This window comes from Chionomys nivalis, chromosome 7 (genome assembly GCF_950005125.1).
Source record: "Chionomys nivalis chromosome 7, mChiNiv1.1, whole genome shotgun sequence".
NCBI lineage: Eukaryota > Metazoa > Chordata > Mammalia > Rodentia > Cricetidae > Chionomys > Chionomys nivalis.
Window position 1 is genome coordinate 101,842,227 of NC_080092.1, and position 15,620 is coordinate 101,857,846.

The 15,620-nt window shown below is 46.1% G+C and overlaps 1 protein-coding gene across 1 annotated transcript in view; it reads right to left on the reverse strand.

Annotated features, from left to right (window-relative positions):
• Rab40b (RAB40B, member RAS oncogene family) overlaps nucleotides 1-15,373 on the reverse strand; it is a 33,224-nt gene extending 17,851 nt beyond the window's left edge. Inside the window, exon 1 of the mRNA XM_057774791.1 lies at nucleotides 15,138-15,373. Within this exon, the coding sequence (XP_057630774.1) occupies nucleotides 15,138-15,282 (145 nt within the window). The 5' untranslated portion in view covers nucleotides 15,283-15,373. The remainder of the gene's footprint in view (nucleotides 1-15,137) is intronic.
• Between the last annotated feature and the right edge of the window lie 247 nt (nucleotides 15,374-15,620).

Below are 15,620 nucleotides of genomic sequence, written 5' to 3' on the forward strand. Positions count from 1 at the left end.
AGTAAAACAGCCCCACTGGCCAGCCTTCCAGACCAGGCAGTGGTGACACACACCTTTAATCCCATTAAGTACGCTAGTTTGCCATAGAAACCAGGTGGTAGTAGTGCACGCCTTTAATCCCAGCACTAGAGCAGAATATAAAACAGGAGGAGACAGCTCTCAGTCAGTCTCATTCTGAGGATTCCTGGAAGCGGGATCGCCATTTTGGACTGAGGTAAAGGCAAGAGCCAGTGGCTGACTGTATTGCTTTTCTGACCTTCAGGTTGAACCCCAATATCTGTCTCTGGGTTTTTATTAGACAGCTACACTAATGGGCTAAGAGCTGTGTGGTCCAGAGAATGAACATGAACATGAGAAGCCCAGGAAGAAGCACCCTTCATGGGAGAGGGGTTTCCACAGGGCATAGAGTCACCGCCTTCCCTGGCACCCTGCTGGCCCCATAGGGTACACTGACTCAGTGCTTTCCCTGAGTCTGGCTGCTGGGATGGACATTCTATGCCCACGATTCCCTGGAACTAAGAAAAGGCACGGGCTGAATTATCCTTCTCAGGGCCTGGCACAGCTCAAGGTGACCAATTTCCTACCACTGTCAAAACACCTAAGAAAAATAAACAAGGAGAAAAGACTTGCTTTGCCTCACCGTTTCGGAAGTTTGGGTCCACAGTCAGCTGACTGCTTTGACCCTGAAGTGAGTCATGTGGTTGCTAGGAGCTGAACTCAGGGCCTTTGGGAAGAGCAGTCAGTGCTCTTACCTTTTAAGCCATCTCTCCAGCCCCTTGAAGTGAGACAATACATTGAGGTAGTGGGAGTCTGTAGTGGAACAGGGCTGCTTAGCTCATGGTACCCAAGAAGCAGAGAGAGGAGGGGCCAGGACAATGTGCAATCCCAAGGGGATATCCTTAAGTACCTACTCTCTTCAACTAGGCCCCATAGCCTCTACCACTTCCTAATAATGCCATCAATGGATTAGTCAACCCATTGATGGAGTCCACCCCTCATAATCCAGTCACCTCCCAAAAGCCCACCAGCTGGCAAACAAGCCTTTATCACATGACCTGTATAGGATATACAACCAAACCTTAACAAGGATCGGAACTCAACCTTGTCCAACATCTCAGCCAGCTAGGAAACCGCTTGTAGAGCTAACAGGAGTGCTCATGAGGACCTCAGTGGCCTCGGACTCTATGCCTGCTTCTCTCCCAGGGTCCACCACAACCAGGGAAACACCTAGACAGGGCAAATGATCCTTTATAACTAGGTGCCCTGTTGGGACCCGAGCTCCCGTACCCAGCAGCATCTTCATTTCCGCTGCCTTGTCTCCTCAGAGAGGGGCTCTGAGGGCTTGGCCATGTGGCAGACCAGACATAAGCTCCATCCTTACTCCAATTCCTTGTATGTGTCCACAAGGGTCTGTCCAGTAAGCAGAGCTAGCCACTGGAGCCAGGGAGAGTCCCAGCGGCTACTTCAGGCCATACAGTCATCTTCTGGAGGTGAGCACACGAGGACTATGGATACTAGCATGACAGTACACACCTGTTTAACTAGGTGGCACATACCTTAATCCCAGCACTTGGGAGCAGAGGCAGGCAGATCTCTGTGAGTTTGAGGCCAGCCTGGCCTGGTCTACAGAGTGAGTTCCAGGACTGGCTCCAAAGCTACGGAGAAACCCTGTCTAAAAAAATATTTTAAAAAATACATTCATGTAGTTTGGGTAATATTCTTTAATTTTCAAGGTAAAAAAAACTTTCTGATATAATTAGCAGTTTATATGTATACATATGATTGTGTATCTGCATATATTATGTTTTGTTTTATTCATTTATTTTTAAAGGTTTATGTCTTTATTTTATGAGTGCTTTGTCTGCATGTATATGCTTGCCTGCATGTATGCTTGCCCACCAACAGAGGGCATCAGATTCTGTTACAGATGGTTGTAAGTCACTGTATGGCTGTTGGGAATTGAACTCAGAACCTCTAGAAGAACAGAACACCCAGTGCTCCTAATTGCTGAACCACCTTTCCAGCTCCTCTATAGATAATTTGAATTTCCTCTAATATAGTAAAGGATAGTAAATGGGTAATAATGTCAATTATTAGAAATAAAAGGTCACTGGAGATAGTGGTAAAAATTACTTTTGTGTGGGGTTGGAGAAATAACTCAGTGCTTAAGAGCACTGGCTGCTCTTGCAGAGTATCTGGGTCCAGTTTCCAGCACGCACGTGGTGGCTAAGAAATGATTGTAACTCCAGTGCCCTCTTCTAATCTCCATGGGCACTGGATGAACACAGCATATAGACATACGTGCAGGCAGAACACCCATTCACATAGAATAAAAATAAATCTTTTTTAAAGTTACTTTCACATTTATCTTTTCTCCTTTGTAATTTAGAAAATATTACTGGAGATATTGGATAAAGGCAACTAAAACAGACGGCCAGGGCAAAGCCTCCATGTCATCCGCAAGTCTGTCGGGCTGGGGTGGCCAGTCACTATGGGATCACGAAAGCCTAGCAGGACCTGTGGTGAGGACCCTAAGCCTGAGGCTGACTTTGGGGGAGGTCCTGGGGGTCCTAGCCAACAGAGACCAACATGGGTAAGTCAAGGCCAACAGCTGCTAGAAAAGGGGACCCCAAGTTCTTGGTTCTGCCTTCATGAGAACGGTAGCAGCAGGCTGAGGGTGTGGCTCAGCTGGTAGCGCAGGTCCTTGTCCCAGCACCCACAAACCACACACAGTGGTACATGTCTGTGATCCCAGCACTCAGGCGGTGGAGGCAGGAGGATTAGAAAGTCAGGGTTAGCTCCAGGTGGTGGTGCACAACACACCTTTAATCCCAACCCTTGAGAAGCAGAGACAGGTAGATCTCAGTGAGTTTGAGGCCAGCCTGGTCTACAGAGTGGGTTCCAGGACAGCCAGGACTATTAGACAGAAAAATACGGTCTCAAAAAACAAAAAACAAAAACAAACAAACAAAAAAAAGTTCAAGGTTGTCAGATGTGGTGGCACACACTTTAATCCCGGCACTCAGGAGGCAAAGGAAGGACAGATCTAAGATTTTGAAGTCACCTTAGTTTGCATAGAGTTCCAAGTCAGTCAGGGCTATGCAGTGAGACTTTTCTCAAAAACAAAAACAAAACAAAACAAAAAAAAAAGCACAGGGTCACCCTTGGCTACACAGCAAGCTCTTGGCCTGCCTAGCAAAATCGTCTTTAAAATGGGGGTCACTGCCGTCTGTGCTGGATTGAACGGTGTCGCTCTAGACTTTATATCTCCCCGGAATCTCAGAATGTAACCTTATTCAGAAAGAGAAATAGGGTCTTTTCAGGTGAAGCCATAATGAATTAATTTGGGCCCCCAATCCAGTGCCTGGTATGCTTACAGGGATCAGGAGATGGAGAGACATATGAGCCAGCCTGCCTTATGCCAAAGACCAAGGATTAATGATACCAAGAAGTGGGGTGGCAAGGAAGGGCCCTCCCCTCAAGCTGTCAGAGGGAGCAAGGCTAGCTGACAGCTTGATTCTAGGCTCTGCCTTTCTCTCTGTTTAAGAATCACTGCTGCTATTGTAAGGTCCCATTTACGTCAATTGTCACAGGGGCTTCGGAAGCCTTCCTCCTGCTAGCTGCACTTGAAGGCCCTCTGCTCTGCTCTTCCACAGCCTAAGGGAAGCTCTCACAGAGGAGGCCCCCTTTGCAGGTTCCTCCCACACCAGCTACCTGACCCCAAGTTTGATGGTAGTTTCTGCACCGTGATGAACTGGCTCCATCCAAAGCCCCACAGACGTTCAGTGACCTCCCAACATACACACAGCATTCTGAGCGGACGACACCAATTTCATCTGTGCATAGGTATTACTAATCTAAGAGAGAACTGTGCAACTTCACAGCAGTCAATGCATGTCTTCCTGTTAAGATAATAACCTTTTGTATGAACAATTAATGGTCTACATGACAAGGCCAATTACTGTTTAATATGGATATTTATGAGTCTTCCTCTATAAACCTGCTTTGCTTTTATGTTATTTAAACCAATCAAACCAATCCTGCCACAAGCCACAATATTAACACACGGTCAATTCAAATGTCATGTTTAGAGGAGGGTAATTAAACGTTAACTGCAGGAGGTTGGGATATACAACCCACACAGTGTAGCAACAGATTGAGGCCGGTTTTGCCTCAGGTCAAAAACTTGAGGCTCATTGGCGAGGGCCTATGTAATTCTTTATCAGCAACATTATGGGATTCTTTCTGAGACACGACTACCACCAGCTAGTACCAGGCAGACCCTGCTGGGACCACAGCACCCTGGGCTTTGGCTTGACTGTCAAGCTCTGACACTAACACACAAAAGGAGCATCTCTCTGCCTGGGCTCCTGATGGCGCAAGTGTATTTGCTGTCACTCTGCCAGCGGAGGCTAGGGAACAGAAATCACACGGCAGTTTCCCCATTAGCCAGGGATCCAAGGCTCAACTGTGTACCTGGTGGAATTCTGTAAACTGTGTATCTGAATTCGATACAATATGTTCAGAGTCTAACAATCAGTGGGCTTGTGTATCTGAATTCGATACAATATGTTCAGAGTCTAACAATCAGTGGGCTTGTGTATCTGAATTCGATACAATATGTTCAGAGTCTAACAATCAGTGGGCTGGAGAGATGGCTCTGTGGTTAAGAGCACTGGCTGCTCTTGCAGAGAAACTGAGTTCAATTCCAGGTACTTACAATCATCGGTAATTCCGGATTCAGGAGACTCAGCACCTACTTATGCCCTTAAGTACTACGTGCATGTGGTATACAGGCATACATCTGAGGTCAGACACCCTGGCCCACTGTCCAAAGTCCAAGTTCTTCTTTCATGGATGTAAAATGTCTAAGATGCCACAAGATTACCACTGTTTCAGCCATGTTCAAACAGTGGTTCTTTGTGTAGGTTGTTCCAGCATATGGGAGGAAAAGCCAGATTCACAGACGGCTGTTCATTCAGGAAAACAAGCAGCACTAATGATGCAAGCAATTTGCTAAATTGGTGTATTATCACAGAAAGTCCTATCATAAGTCCAGTCACTCTACCAAGACGGTGCAATTACATTTTGTTTTGTACGGTATACAATAACGGTTTTCTGTCTTGGTGTCAATTTTTCAATAAAGTTTTAATTGTGGGGTTAAAAAAGGAATTTAAGATCTATGCTAGCTATGGTGGCATATGCCTTTGATTAAAACTCAGGAGAAAGAGGAAGACAGATCTCTCTGAGTTCAAGGCCAGCCTGGTCTTCATAGTGAGTTCCAGCTAGAAATACATAGTGAAACTATGTCTCAAAACTAAAACAACAGCAACAACTAACCCCCCCAACCCCAAATATCAAGGAATGCCACGTCCATTTTAGAAAAAACAGAGCATGTAGCCAAATTCATTCCAATTTAGAAAAAACAAAGCATGTAGCCAAATTCATTCACAAAAAAAAACAAAAACAAAAACAAAAAACAATGCTGTGGGCTAGCGAGATGAAGAAATGAACGGTTCAGAGAATGAAGGCACTTATCAAGCCTGATGACCTGAACTCCCTTCCCAGAACACACATGGTAGAAGGGAGAGAGCCAGTTCCCATAAATTGTGTTGTCCTAAACCTCATGCCACGGCATATGGCATGCATTTAGATACATGATAAATAAATAAAATGTTAAAAGAAGAAAAATCATGCTGTGGAAAAATAAAAATAAAACCGTCTAAATGACCCAAAGATCATACACATAGTTCCATACTTATGAACTGTACATGCCAACAAAACTTGGAAAAAAAAGAGTGGGTTGATGAGATGGTTCAGTAGTTGTTCTTCCAGAGGCCCTAGATTCGGTTTCCAGAACCCACATGATGGCTAACAACCCCCTGTAAATCCAGTTCCTGGGGATCCGGGAATCCAGTGCCCCTTTGTGATCTCTGTGGCCACTGTATATATATGGTACACAGATACACACAGGCTAAACACCCTAATGCATTTTTTTTTTTAAAAGAGAAAACTCTATCCACTTCTTTGGGGTCAACATTATACCAGGTACTGGAGACACGGCTGCTTATGAACCAAGAAGCAATAACTTCATTATAACAACCCCACAACCCACCAGCAAGGACAACAGACAATGCCACCGTGGAGGTCAGGTGGAGACAGATGAGATGACCTAATGCCAACGGGCCTCCGGGAGACTGTTTCTTGGATATTCCGTGCTGATGCTTCTTCCCCCACACCCTTGTGTAATAAAGGGCTGACAGTGAGACCCAAAGCTTATTACAAATTCTAAAAAGCCTTAAAAGGGCGAGATCAGCTGGAATGAACCAACTCTGAGATAACATAAAATGTGAAGAAATTCCTGTGAGCCGCATTTTTATGTCATAAACATTTTTTTTAAAAAAAATGAGGTAGAGTCTCACGTCTCTCAGCTAGCTTGACCTTCACGTAGTCAACAGTGACCTTGCACTTCAGATCCACTTCTATTACCTGAGTGACAGGATCATAGGTATGCAAACCCAGAACTTCACGCCTGTTAGGCAAGCACTCTATCTACACACCCAGTCCACATACCAAGTCTCATATAAATACTTTTGAAAATTATTTTGAGGCTGGGGTCATGGTTCAGTGGATAAATGCATCTGCTGTAAAACCAGAGGTCCAGTCCAGGATTCACGTAGTGGAAGGAGATAACTGATTCCTGCAAGTTGTCCTCTACATGTGAGCTGTCGCACACACACACACAAATGTAAACATTTCAAAAATAAATAAAAATTTATTTATGACTCTGTAGAACCTCCATCTCATGGGTTTTTAAGTGTAAGCCCGTGGGGCACTGCAGAATTTTTCAGTGTTTTATTTGTACATAATCTTTTCTCTGAGGGTAGCAAATTAAGCAAGGTACATCTGGGAATAAAGTTTGAAACATAGTTTAAAAATCTTATACTGCAAAAAGCACCCACAGCCTGCACATGCGTGTTGATATGGCCCATTGCGCTAGATGCCCAGAGTTGCACTCCTCACACCTAAGAATTGCAAGTTCAAGACTCATTGGGACTGCAGAGTGAATTCAAGGCTAGGCTCGACAACCTAGTAAGAAGCCATCTCAAAACAGAAAGTAACAAAAGGAGGCATGGCACGGTAGCACATACCTTTAATACTCCAGAGGCAGAGGCAGTCAGACTTCTATGAGTTCCAGGCCAGCCAGAGCTACATAGCAAAATCCTGTATCAAAAAACACAAGAAGCCAGATGGTGGTGGTGGCGCACACCTTTAATCGTAGCACTCAGGAGGCAGAGGCAGGCCGATCTCTGTGAGTTCGAGGCCAGCCTGGTCTACAAGAGCTAGTTCCAGGACAGGCTCCCAAACTACAGAGAAACCTTGTCTCAAAAACCAAATAATAATAATACAAAATAAACAAGACTAACAAAACAAAACAAAACCCAAACAACAACAAAAGCAAACAAATAAAAAAAGAGGGCTATGTTTGAGCAATGTCTAGTACATAGGAGGCCCTAGGCTCACTACCAGTACCACACACAGACACAAATGCAGCTTTATTGTTTTCAAGTACACAGAAGCATTTCTCAACATTAAAAAAAAAATTGCATTGAAAAGAATGCTCATACGTGGCACCATGGTCTGTAAAGAAGTAGGAGATCAGGCCCTCTTTAGGGAGCTTCCCCAGAGGGCACGTGTTCAGGTTGGAACTCTTGAGTTCACACCGGGAAGCGATGACTTTATACATCATGTTTTAAGTCTTAAATAGGTTGCCATGGGAAACCTGCAGGGTAGCTATGCAAATGAGCAAATGCATGGTTGCCTGCAGAACAGAAAGAGGAGGAAACGACAGCTCTGGGAGGAACATTTGTCACGAGCAAAAAGAAAGGGGAAAAGATTACAACTGGGTCACTGACTAAGGAGGCCTTAGTGCCCCTTGTGTGGACGGAGCATTAAGGAAAGGGCTTTCCTGAACATTATTTCTTACAGCGAGACTTCTGCGTGGTGGGGATCTAGCACAGTTCCCTGAGGCCCCCCCCCCCCGCTTCCTGTCCATATCCTGGCTCTTCCACACGCCTCCATATAGCGGAGGCCACTTTACAATCTTAAGGGCATTATTCACCCTCTCGGGGCCTGATAATATAACTTGTCCCCCTAAATGATTCTTTTGTTTTGTTTTGTTTTGTTTTTCGAGACACGGTTTCTCTGTAGCTTTAGAGCATGTCCTGGAACTAGCTCTTGTAGACCAGGCTGGCCTCGAACTCACAGAGATCCGCCTGCCTCTGCCTCCCTAGTGCTGGGATTAAAGGTGTGCGCCACCACAGCCCGGCTCTCTAAATGATTCTTGTATACTCTCAATACCTGGGAATTATTATTATTATCTCTTGGTGAAAATGAAATTAAAAAAAAATCGGGAGATTTTTCCTGAGAGGAAGGAGCTGGAAGGGCTGGAGAGATGGCTCAGTGGTTAACAGCACTGGCTGTTCTTCCAGAAGACTGGGGTCAATTTCCAGCACTCACATGGCAGCTCACAACTGTCTGTAATTCACCTGCGAGTGATCTGACAGCCTCACACAGATATACATGCAGGCAAACACCAATGCACGTAAAACAAAAATAAATAAATCGTAAAAAAAGGAGTTGGAGACACAGCCAAGAAGGGAAGTAGTCAGGGAACATGGCATGCCTGTTCTGCTGGAAGCATTTGGGAAGCAACAGATGTAGTATTTGGGGTCTGTTTAATCCACTTCCCTTCTCTAATGAAATTCATAAAATACAGAACAGTCCTCGATTCGGGAAAGGAAGGTCAGGAGCTGGTGTGGGATGTACCAGCCACTGAGGCGAAGGGGAGAACCTGTCGTGGGATATGCATAAAAACTACCAGCCCTGTTCCTCCTGTGCCTACTTGGGAAAGAATAAACAGAACATTCCAGAAAGGTTGAACTGGAGACCCGCTTGCTGGACAGGAGAGAGAACCTTGGAAGAGACCAGGACACCATAGTCACCATAGGAATGGAAGACAGGTCCCTTGGGAAACAGGCACCATAGCAAGGGTCCTCATAGTTGGCAGGACCCTGAACCCAAGACCCTTTGCCTTCCAGCTGCAGGACAGTAAAAGGACCAAGAGGTTAGGCTCACGAGAACACACCTCACAGGACTCCCTCAGCAAGACAGGAAGAGCTTGCATGAATGAGGCATGCTCAGAGTGGGGTAAACCAGCTGCCATGGTCTGGATGACTGTCCCCAGCAGCCTGCAGGCTTTGGTGTGCTCTTAGGGTGACACTTTTGGTAATGGATGGAGCCTTGAGCGGGCTGGTGTGAAGTCTTGGGTCACGGTGGAATCTCAGCTGCCTCTTTGCTCTCCTTTTGCTTTCTGTTTGAGGAGATAAGGGGCTTTCCCCCTCCACATGCTCTCCTCCTGATGTACTTACTGCCTTGCACCAGGCTCAAAGCGTCAGTGCTGCTGGTCATGGATTAAATCTCCAGGACTGTGAGTTAAACAAACCTTTTGTCTTTATAAAGCGAACACCTCAGATATTTTTTATAGAAACGGGAAGCCGGCTAACATGCAGACCAACTGCTCAGGCCCAGAGTACTCCAAGAACTGTTGTCAAAGATGTGGCAAAGAGGAGGGAAGACATTTCTCCAACTGGTTAGCTAACTGTCAAAAAATTACAAAATGTGCATTGATTTCTGTGGTCACTGTTTTTGTATTTGTTTTTCTGTCAGCTTAACAGAGGCTAGAGTCGCCTGAGAAGAGAGAACCCCAGCTGAAAGAATCACCCATTACACTGGGCTGTAGGCAAACCTGCGGGGCATTTCCCTGATTGATGAGGAAGGACCCGCCCCCTGTGGGTAGCGCCATCCCGTCTCAGGTAGCCCTCTGTATATATAGAAAACAAACTGAGCAAGCCAGTCAGTAGCATTCCTCCATGACGGCTGCCTTAGGTCCTGCTTTGAGTTCCTGTCCTGACTTTCCCTTATGATGGACTGTAAGTTGCAAGATGAAATAAAACTTTCCCAAATTGCTTTTGGTCATGATACTTCTCACAGCAATACAAAAAAAACAAAACAGAAAAAGACAAATAAACAAGACAATTACTCATACCACATCCCAACTGGAAGACAGCCATCGGTATCAAAGGTAGACCAACAGCTTTTAGAGGGGAACATTTTCACTACGTGTCAATAGGACACAAAACTCACCTCCAACCATGAGACATTGGTAGTTTTGGTTATGTTAAAATCAGAGTCTTCTGTTTGTTCAAAAGGATTGACAAAATGCTCCCAGGGAGAGTCACTATGCACAGGGCAAGTAACTAACACAAGACTCATAGACATATTTTTAAACACTCCCACCAATCACTAAAAATAATCAAGCTCTATGAAAAAAAGACAAAGCCATGCATATTTGATAAAACAAGAAATAAAAAATAAAAATGTGTTTAATTTCATTAGCCAGCAGAGAAAATTAAAATCCTAAACAAATGCTTAAAAAAATTTCTGTGTCTTTTTTGAGGCTGAATCTCATGTAGCCCAGGCTGGCCTTGAACTTGCTATATATCCAAGGATGATCTTGAACTCCTAATTTTCCTGCCTCAACCTGACCTCTTAAATGCTGATATTGCCATTCTATGCCACTACATCTAGGTTTTTCGTTTTGTTTTGTCTTGTTTTGTTTCCTCTGTATAACAGCCCTAGTTGTCCTGGAATTAGCTCTTGTGGACCAGGCTGGCCTCAAACTCACAGAGATCCGCTACCTCTGCCTCCCAAATGCTGGGATTAAAGACATGCACCACCACCACCCGGCTTCTTTTGTTTCTTTCTTTCTTTTTTTTTTTTTTTGGTTTTTCGAGACAGGGTTTCTCTGTGGCTTTGGAGCCTGTCCTGGAACTAGCTCTTGTAGACCAGGCTGGTCTCAAACTCACAGAGATTCACCTGCCTCTGCCTCCCAAGTGCTGGGATTAAAGGCGTGCGCCACCATCGCCTGGCTATTTTGTTTCTTTAATGTGGTGTTGAGGAGCAACTCTAGACCTTCATGCATGTTAGGAAAACAATCTGCCAAACGAGCTACATCCCCTAGATTACACTAAAATAAAAGAGGGACTGGAGAGGTGGCTCAGTAGTTAAGAGCCCTTGATGCTCTTTCCAGGAACCTGGGTTTGGTTCCCAGCCCCCACATATAGCTCACAACTTTCCATAATTCCAGTCCCAGGGAATCCAACATCTTCTTCTGATATTCGTGGACACCAGGCATCTATGTGGAGTACCTACATGCATGAAGGCAAAATACTCATAGCAATTTTTTTTAAAAAATCTAAAATCAAGCAAAAGAGAACAGCTAAAATATGAAAGGAAAGTATTAAGTGTTGGTGAGGGTATAAGTCACCACAGCTCTTGTAGAAATGTATGGACCAGAGTTAAATTTATGTGTAAGTATTCATGTCTGGTGTGTGTGTGTGTGTGTGTGTGGTTATGGGAACTGAGCCCATGGTCACACATATGGAAAGGCACATGCTGTATGACTAAGCTACACACTCAGCCCCACACACGTGTCTTAAACTCAGCATTGCTAACAGAAGTGAAAAAGACAAGCACTACACATGTGCACAGCAAAGAAAACCATTATCAGTAACTGGAAACCACACACATTCCCATAACCAGCAGGACTGGCAAGCCATAATGTGGCCACATAAAGGGTTTACAAACAAGAACCTCATATGCATATAGGAGCGAGTGGAGCACTCACAGAGGAGCAGACGCTGTGGGATTCTCCTTCCCGCCGTGTAGATTCAGGCAAGAGTGACCTATTCTGTCAAAATCCAGGACTGTGCTTATGTTGAGGGGCATGCTGGGACTGGTAGAGGGGAGGCTGGTGACATGGCATGTTAGGGCTGTGGAGTTCGCTAAGCCGTGTAACAACAGAATGTGTACCATTCTACAGCACATGTCACCTCAAAACGTTAAGAGTAATGAAAGCATGACAAAGGGCCCAAGGGACAAAAGAAAGTCCCTTCTGCCTGCTTTGACAACGCGGTGAACTCACAAAAACTTTAAGTCAGTAAACTATGAACTCAAATAGATATTTGACACTTTTTACTTTAAAGTTTCATTTATTTTTACTTTCTGTGTATTAACGATTTGCCTGCATGCAGGTATGTGTAGCATGTGCTTGCCTGGTGCCTGCAGAGGCCAGACGAACACGTCAGATCTGTGGGAACTACAGTTACAGGCAGGTGTAAGTTCCAGCACCATGTGGGTGCTGGACATGGAACCCAGGTACTCTGGAAGAGCAGTGAGTGCTCTTAACTGGACCACTCCACAGCCCCTCAAGGAGATTTTTAATGAAATGTGAACACTGATTAAATTGAAAAAAAAAAGGAAAATGCAAAAATAAAGAAAAACTTTGGAATAACATCATTCCTCAATTAAAAACTAAGTTGGAAAGAACTGTAAATAATTTACTAAAAGCAAAATGCTCAATAAAGAAAGACAAGATAGCTGGGTGGTTGTGGCACACACCTTTATCCCAGCACTTGGGAGGCAGAAGCAAGCAGATCTCTGTGAGTTTGAGGCCAGCCTGGTCTAAAACAAACAAACAAACAAACAAAAAAACAAAACAAAACATAATGACTGCATTTGGAAAATACACAGACGTCCAGCATAAAACTGCAGGGCAGAACAGCAGGTGTTTCATCAATGTGCACGCTCAAGCCTCATAATCTGTGAATGTGTTAGGGTACATGGCAAAGAGCATTTAAGGTTGCAGATGGAATTAAAGTTGGTAATAGAAAGTATTTAGACAGAGATATTGTCCCGGATCATCTAAGTGCACAAAAGACCAAGAGAGGGGCTCAGAAGGTTCTAGAAGTTGAGAAAGACAAGCTAGAAGACTCTGCTAGAGTTCCATGTCCTACTTATGCCTCGCCTTTAGGTCAGCCAAACTGTAGATTACCAGACCCAAAACTGCGAGAGAATACACTTCTGTTGTTTTAAGACGGCTGGTAGTCATTTTTCATAACAGCATACAAGAAACTAATACAAAACCAATAGAAGATATTTTATGGACATAAGAACAAATTCCTCTGAAGTTAAGAAAATATTTTTTTTATCTAGGAACTCAGAATATCTAATATATCAAAACCTCTGAGTCATGGCCTGATTAAGCAAGGAACTGTAAGGCAAAGAAAAACAGTCTTCAGAAATTCCTGAAGAAAAGGCAGACTACCCATCTAGGAAGTCAGTTGACTGGAGACTTTCACCATGACAACATCAACTACTAGACAGACAGTGAACAAGTTCCCAGGTGTTGAGGGAAAAGAGCAGTCTAGTCTAGGAACACTGTGTACAGCCAAGGCATCGTCCAAAGGCAGACAATGGTATTCTCAGTGCAAGCAACTCAAGAAAGCTTTTAGTCTTTCCTGGATAACTGGTAACAAGAAGCAGCTAGTCAAGAGGTGAAGCGGCACCATAAAGAACCTGGGAGTAAGCTATGCTTCAAAGGGTTAGCCAGTGCTGAATCCGGGTGAACACTGTACGAACACCAAGCACCCTGATATTACAGACTCGAGGGTTATGAACCTCGGCAGTATGAGAATTGCAAAGTGGGCTACAAAACCAGGATATGGGTGGAAGAGCAGAATGTGATGCTGCAAACATGCCCCTCCGCTGCCAAAGCACCGAGAGTCTCACGACGAAATGTCGTCCTGATAACAGCATAAAGGCCCCATCCTCATAATGGTGTTTCTCCCCCACTTATGTATATTTTTTCTTTTTTTCCTCCTCTCCCCTCTTTTCTCCCTCCTATTCTGTTTTTTTTCCTCCCCCACACCCAGAAAGGGTCTCACATTGTAGCCCAGGCTGGCTTCAAATTCACGTCCATTTAACCCCCTCTGCTTCTTGAATGCTGGGATCACAGATGTGAACCACCACACCCCGCCCGTTCTTCCTACTCCCTTTTCTTAGCCCTAGAAGAAATATGTAGTAAATCAAAAGGCCACAAAGGCCACAACTATGGTATCAGTTCTTTCTCAGCCACATAGACAATAAAATATGAAGGAAAGCAACAGAAGCTCAGAGAGCCTTGCTCAATCTAACCAGGCTGCTCACATGTCATCAACGTCTTTCTCACTGCCCACATCAGTCAACTACCGTGGGACTCACATCCCTTTTTGGGCTCGCTAAATGTTTGACTCTTCCTCTGCCGAGGCCAGTGCTTCATTGAGCACCCAGACCCGAAGATGGGACTGTGGACACACGCGTGCTCTTGGGGTAGCGCTATCCAACAGAACTTTGCCCTAAAGGTTTAAATCTGCGCCGCCCAGGCTGGCAGTTACCGGCCCTGGACCACACGAACCTTGCTAGCCCATGTGGCATTGCCAGGAGGCTAGAGATGCCTGCAAGCCCGGAGGAGGGAGGGTGGCAAGCCTCAGCACAGGGTCTGTACTAGAAAGGTGAGTTGAAACCTCACGATGATACCGAAAGGCAATCACATTAGTCGTTCTCCACAGCCACAGTATGAGGGACGGGTCACCACATGACTATTCTTGTAGGTCCGGCCCAGGTTTCTGCCCCAGTGTTTTCTTCCTCTGAGGTGCAGGGTCTCAAACCTCAAACTTCTAGGGCACACTGCTCACTGCCCTCAAGCCAGAGGCTCTCCGGTCTCATCTGTGCCCAGTCTCCCGAGCCTCTTAGTTGGGCACTTTCCTACACTCAAGCCAGCTCCACAGGGTCACTGAGGCGCCTCCTCCTAGGAGTCCTGTCCACTAGAACGAACAGGGAGCCACGAAGCTCAAGCCTAGTCTTGTTACTCTCTGCTTGCAGTCCCACGCACCAAAAGGTCACGGCCCCGGAGCCTGTGGACTCTCCTGTTCCCTAGTCCGCTGCCTCTCTGCCCACACCTCCCGCAATCCCACTCACTTCTCCCAGACACGTCGCTCGCACCTGCGGTCTCCCTCGACACCCACCCTGAGCTGCTTTGCGGACTCTGCCCACAACGCGCAGTCTACCCCAGCATGCGGGACCTAGCCCTGCCCAGTCGCTCCGTGGGCTACACCCACTCTGGAACGGCCGCTCGCACCGAGACCCCAGCGCTGCGCCTCCGGGTGTTGCGACCGCGCTCCCGCCGCCGCGCTCACCCGCCGGGTGGCCATAAGGAGACTCGGATGCTCCGTCCTGCAAGCTGGCCAGGATCTCGCCCTTGCCCACGTCGCTGTCGCCCACCAGCAGGAACTTAAGTAGAAAATCGTAGGCCCGCACAGGGCTGCCCAGGGCGCTCATCATGCCGGCCTGGCCACCCCTCCCATACCGGCCCCAAACTGCGCGCAGGCGGCTGCGGGTCCCCGAGCACCGCGGGGAACGCGTTTGCTCCACCGGCCAGGGGCGCTTGACAGCCGCAGCGCCCCGCCCACCCTACCTCGTCATTGGTGAGTCGCAGTTGCTGAGGTGGATACACATGCTCATTGGCTAGCAAGCTCGTCCATCTAGTTCTTAACGCCTCTGCACCTCGCCCACCGCCTCTCTTGGGAGGACTTGTTGCCTCGACCAATGGAGATCCGGAGGCGGTGATGGGCCGGGCCAGAAGGAAGAGGAGGCGGGAAGTCTGCTCCACAAACCAATGG